Source organism: Natator depressus, chromosome 12 (genome assembly GCF_965152275.1).
Source record: "Natator depressus isolate rNatDep1 chromosome 12, rNatDep2.hap1, whole genome shotgun sequence".
Taxonomy (NCBI): domain Eukaryota; kingdom Metazoa; phylum Chordata; order Testudines; family Cheloniidae; genus Natator; species Natator depressus.
Genome location: NC_134245.1, coordinates 5,200,706 through 5,206,705, shown reverse-complemented (window position 1 = coordinate 5,206,705; position 6,000 = coordinate 5,200,706). Strand labels below are relative to the sequence as shown.

General features: G+C 50.5%; 1 protein-coding gene across 2 annotated transcripts in view; it reads left to right on the top strand.

Moving 5' to 3' along the window:
• Positions 1-691: 691 nt before the first annotated feature.
• The window catches only part of MATCAP1 (microtubule associated tyrosine carboxypeptidase 1), a 44,086-nt gene continuing 38,777 nt past the window's right edge, over positions 692-6,000 (top strand). Inside the window, exons 1-2 of one of the 2 annotated variants that reach the window (XM_074968412.1) lie at positions 692-811; positions 3,129-3,767. In XM_074968412.1, the coding sequence (XP_074824513.1) occupies positions 3,198-3,767 (570 nt within the window). In that variant the 5' untranslated portion in view covers positions 692-811; positions 3,129-3,197. Of the gene's footprint in view, positions 812-1,610; positions 1,902-3,128; positions 3,768-6,000 lie in introns of those variants that run through there. The other variant, XM_074968411.1, reaches the window with a different exon arrangement.

The window sequence follows — 6,000 nt, the reverse complement described above, 5'->3', positions numbered from 1 at the left end:
CAGATTCAGGTGTCTAGCTACAGAAGAAAGTTGTCTTGAGCTTCATAGCCTTTCCTTTGTGTTGCAAGCAAGGGGGGAGGGGTGAAATTGAGTCCTGTATCAGCTGCTCCATTATATTGCCCAGGATCAATGTCAGACTAACAGGCCTATAATTACCCTGGTCATCCCATTTACTGTCTTGAAATATTGGCACAGCATTAGCTTTCTTCCAGTTTTTTGGAACTTCCCTGGTTTTCCAAGGGAACGCAACATGAGTGGTGCAGTTAGTACCTCAGCCAGCTCTTTTAAAACTCTTGGATACAAATTATCCAGACTTGCAATTTAAGAATATCTAACTTTAGTAGCCGCTGTTTAATATCCTGCCGACACACTGGTGGGATGGAAAGAGTGCTTTCATATCATATAGTCTATAGGGCGACTGTATGTTATCTATAGGGTGCTTATTTTGGGGCTAGGGTGGGTTGGGTCTCCAGGGTGCAAAGAGCCTATAGGATCCATATAGACCTAGGCGAGTCTCCGGGAGGCGGCTGCCGCACCTCCCCTCAGGAGGTCCCTGGGACAGGCGCGCGCACACCGAAGCAAGGGGCAGGGGCGCGCGCCCGAGCCCCCTCCGCAGGGCGAGCCCCTGGCGCGGCCCCGCCGGGGCGGAGAGCCTCGCGCCTGTGCCTGGCCAATGGGAAAGAGGGGCGGGGCGATCTCCCCCTGGGACGCTCCGATTGGGTCTCCATTCGAGGTCGGCCCGCCATTGGCTGGAGGCGGGGAGCGGGGCCGGAATGTAGGACGGCTGCGGGCTGCGCGAGGCCTGCCCGGGGTGAGAGACGCGGGGCTCGGCTGGGAGCGGGGCGGGGCGGAGCGGAGCGGGGCGGGGCGGGGGTGGTGAGGCCGGGCCGGGCCGGGCGGGGCCGGGCCGTGACCCGGGGCCGGACCGAGTCTCGCTCCCACCCGGGCCGCGGTCCCCGCCCCTCCCCCACGCGGTGGGCGCGGCCGGCTCCGCGCGAGGGATGAGGCGGGGGGCGGCTGTGCCCGCGCGCTGGGGCGCCCCCTGGCGGGAGGCGGGCCCGGGAGCGGGGCGGGGCCTGTTGTCTCGGGGCGGCCCCCGGCGAGCCTGTGACCGGCCTTTGTGCCCAGGGCCCGCCCCGCAGCGCCTCGCTGTCCCCGCCCCCTCCCGGGGCTCCCCCCGCAGCGCCCCGCTGTCCCCGCCCCGCAGCGCTCCCGCCACCCCTGCCCCTCCCAGTGCCCGACCTGCAGCGCCCCAGTACCTCCCGCCCTCCCCGCCGCACGGTGCTTTGCAGTGCCCTCCCCGCATGCTCACAGGGTTCCCCTGCCTCCAGGCCCCGTGTCTGCACAGGCCTGCCCCCCCTCCCCATCAGACCAGCCTGCACCCAGGGGAGGCTGCATCACGGGTTTAAAAAGTAAATGTGGGGGATGATAAAGTCTTGAGCTGCACCATAAGGGTGGGGTGGATAATTAAGGCTGACATCGTTCTGGCCTTTCCTGACCTTTGATTGCTGGGCTGCCTGACCTGAGCAGTTATTTAATTTGTTTTTGTCGCTACGTAATTCACCCTAACGTTTTGCACACCGCCATCTCCACCAAAAACCCCACCCTCCCATACCTCTTCACAGGCTGTTCTAGCAGCAGCTGCCTGATCAACTCCCCAGCTCTCAGCAGCTGCACGGGCTGTATTTCCCAACATGCTTTGGGCTACTCTTTTCCTGTGCGAAGTAGAAAAATTAGTGGTAGCAGGACCATTCGGTGAAAGAAGCAGCAGTTCCTCAGTCGACTTGCTGCCCCAAGTGTCCACTCACCCTGGGTGAGGGATGTTAGTTACCCATTGTGCAAGAAAACAAGGCTGGGAAATGCCCTCTCAGTGCACACAGTTCCAGTGGCACATATGCAAGGTATGCCCTCAGCACAAGCTGTGCCTGTGGGATGACCGTGTCTGGCCCCTGAGCGTGCATGGAGGATACCGTTTTGTAGAAAAGAACAATGTACTCCACATAGCGTGACCTTGCATGCACCATATGTGCGATGTAACATTGCATGGAGAATGCCTGTTTGCATACACGTGCAGAATTGCATGCCTGGCTAAAAATGTAATTAGAGAGACAAGATGGGTGAGGTAATATCTTTTATTGGATCAACTTCTGTTGGTGAGAGAGACAAATCTTCAGAGCTTACACAGAGCTCTTCTTCAGGTCTGGGTAAGCTCCAAAGCTTCTCTTTCTCACCAGCAGAAGTTGGTCCCATGAAAGATATTACCTCACCCACCTTGTCTTGCTAATATCCTGGGACTGACATGGCTACAACATCACTGCATATAAAAATGTTATGGCATGCCATTGTACAGTTCTTGTTAATGTGGGAACTGTAACTTCTGTACTTCCTGACTTGGTTTTAACTCTGCAATCTTAACATTGCAGTAAGGCAGACCTCTGCACCTTATATTTTTGCTTTACTCTTAATTTTTCCTTTAAACCAAACCAAATCCATGCTCCTCATTGAGAACTCTGTCAGGAGCAAGTTAGCTCTAGTTATATTGAAATCCTGAGTTTTTTTTAACCATAGGAAAAGCACATTTTCTCTACTCCTGTAACTCACACTTAGGGCTTGTATCCGTGCAGCGTGTGCACTGATTTAATTAAATCAGCAAACCCTTTCTGTGGACACTTAAACCCTCAGTGGGGGTAGTGACATGGTTTGCACTGGTTTAATGAGGTTCATTTAGAAACTAGATCGGTGCACAAGCTGTGCATGTACTTGTGGTTACTGTGGAAATGACCTCTTGGTACATAACAAGCAGAGAAAACTTTAGATCCAAAGCTAAAATTTTGAGTGTGAAAATGAAGTTGAGGCTGTAAATCACCTGATGCTTTTTGGTCTAATCTCTTCTGGAGAGTTGGTGGCTGGGTTGGGCTCGTCTCCACGTCTGGGGTTACTGAACTTCTGGATGTGGGGAATTTACCTGCAGATGTAGGTAGGAGCCAACCTACTTGGGAAATTAGACGAAGAGAGGCATTTTGTTCCTCATAACTATGGTGTCACCAGTTACAGCATTCTGGTATCTAGGAGACTTCTCTTTTGAGGTTATTTGTGTAGTTCCTGTATCTTTTTGTGTTTGTCTGTAGGTACAAGGCGGAGATGAGAGGAGAGGGCCTGGTTTGATGTAATCTTGACAAGGATTTTGGCCAAGGAAGATGGTGCTGGACTCGGGGACACAGTCGTATGAGCGGCATCGCAATGTCCTGAGCGCCAGCCCCCAGCATGAGAGGACCAGGAAAAAGTTCTCTGAACACAATGGGCTGCAACTCTATTCCTACCTCTCCCCTTCACCATCTCCAGATTCAGACCCTACCCACCCGGGCCAAAGGCCCAAAACGCCTACCAAGCTCAAGTGCTCCAAGGCCTCAGAAGCAAGGCCTGAGGTCAGGCGGCTGTCAGAAACCTGCCCTGCCTTCCCAAGCCCCTGCAGCTGGATGCGCCGTAGCGAGAGCACCTGCACTGTGAATAGTAGTGGCCGGGTGCGTGCACAAATCCGCAGTGCGGCTTCCCTGCCTCATATTGCCAGGCCAAAGGCTGAGGAGATCAGTGTCTGCAGGAGGAGTCCTTGCCTGCTGGTGGCCCTGAGGCCCTTGAATGTTGACAAGGAGAGAGAGAAGTTCTTCCAATCTTGTTATACTTACAACCCACAGTTTGAGTATGAGGAGCCTGTCCCTGCGGCTGTGCTGGAGAAATACAGAGATGCATCAGACCAGTTCATTACACAGGTAAAAACCAGTCTCTTGAGCACCCTTCCCACAGTTGGCTCATTACCCGAAGGGATGGACACACAAACCCACCCCCCCTTACAGCAAAAGGCCAGACTGTCTTCTTGCCCTGAGACTAAAGTCGCCACACAGCAAGGGGTCAGATTAGGTCAATGCCCAGGGGATAACCCTCTCCCCCTGTCTAGCAAGGAGGTGGGCTGGTTTGACACCTGGGAGATGCTGTACTTAGGGGAAAGCTAAGGGCTGGAACCACGGGATAATGCTCCTCCGGCATTGGTGGGGGAGGGGATATCCTTCTGTCAGAGCAATTTCCTGATATCAAGGAGTCTATCACATCCTGCAACAGTTAAATAACCGTTTGGTTTTCTGGAACATGTCTTCATTTGAAGGGCTCATACTAAGGCTTTGTCTACACTGGCAAGTGAAAGACAAAACTTTTGTGAGAGGTGTTAAAAAAACACACACACACACCCCCAAAAGACAAAAGTTTTGCCAATGAGAAGCGTCGGTGTGAACAGCACTTTGTTGATAGGAGAGCTCTCTTGCTGACAAAGCTAATGCTGCTCGTTGAGGGTGGACGTTTTTTTGTCCTCCCGATGAACAATGGCTATACTGCATGCCTTTTAGTTGCACGGCTTTAGCAGCACAGCTGTGTTGCTAAAAGCTGCGTAGTATACACATAGCTTAAGAAACCCGCCTTATTGAATGGAATGACTGATACCCTCGTTTTTATATTTCAGATATTTCTGTTCCGTCTCCAAGCTTGTTGGGCTTTATCTTGTCACAGAGTGCTCTTGTACACTAATGCATAGCGGTCATTACCACACATTATAGATTGTGAAAAGTTGGTATGTTAGAATAAATAAAATGGAAAAAAGAAATGATACATTGATTTGAAACTTTATGAGCCCAAAATCTCAAATTCAGAATTAAAGTGGCTAGAACGACGTTAACTCTGACTTTGAGCTTATGTTTTATGGAGCAACTGCTAATTCCTCCATAGTTAAGACTGCAGCGTGTTTCTCGTTTAAAGCAGAATTTTGAATCGTCTCTAAAATCTACATGCAGTCGGATTAGGCTGGAAAACTGGTATGCCAGTTCTGGGCTATGTTAGAATTTGTGGTGCTTTGATGAAGCTACCTCAATGTGCACCACAAATAATAACCAAAGTGAAAGCTAAAGCCTTCCCCAAAATTGCCAGGTTTTTTGAATTTGAAAGCTCTTGTAGTAGGCAGTGTAGATGTGGCCATCCATGTTGGTCCCAGGATGTTAGAGAGACAAGGAAGGTAAGGTGGTAATATTTATTGGATCAACTTCTGTTGGTGAGAGAACAAGCTTTGGAGCTTACAAAGAGCTCTCCTTCAGGTCTTTGAAAGGTACTCCAGGCGTCCCAGCTAAATGCAAAATGGAACAGATTGCTTAGCATAAGTAGTTATTAAGGTCAGAAGGGACCATTATGATCATCTAGTCTGACCTCCTGCACAATGCAGGCCACAGAATCTCACCCACCCACTCCTGTGATAAACCTCTCACCTATGTCTGAGCTATCGAAGTCCTCAAATCATGGTTTAAAGACTTGAAGGAGCAGAGAATCCTCCAGCAAATGACCCATGCCCCATGCTACAGAGGAAGGCGAAAAACCCCCAGGGCCTCTGCCAATCTGCCCTGGAGGAAAATTCCCTCCCGACCCCAAATATGGCGATCAGCTGAACCCTGAGCATATGGGCAAGACTCACCAGCCAGATACCCAGGAAAGAATTCTCTGTAGTAACTCAGATCCCACCCCATCTAACATCCCATCACAGGCTATTGGGCCTATTTACCATGAATATTTAAAGATCAATTAATTGCCAAAATCATATTATCCCATCATACCATCTCCTCCATAAACTTATCAAGTTTAATCTTAAAACCAGATAGGTCTTTTGCCCCCACTGCTTCCCTTGTAAGGCTATTGCAGAACTTCACTCCTCTGATGGTTAGAAACCTTCGTCTAATTTCTAGACTAAACTTCCCGATGGCCAGTTTATATCCATTTGTTCTTGTGTCCACATTGGTACTGAGAAATAATTCCTCTCCCTCGGTATTTAACCGTCTGATATATTTATAGAGAGCAATCATATCTCCCCTCAACCTTCTTTTGGTTAGGCTAAACAAGCCAAGCTCCTTGAGTCTCCTTTCATAAGGCAGGTTTTCCATTCCTCGGATCATCCTAGTAGCCCTTCTCTGTATC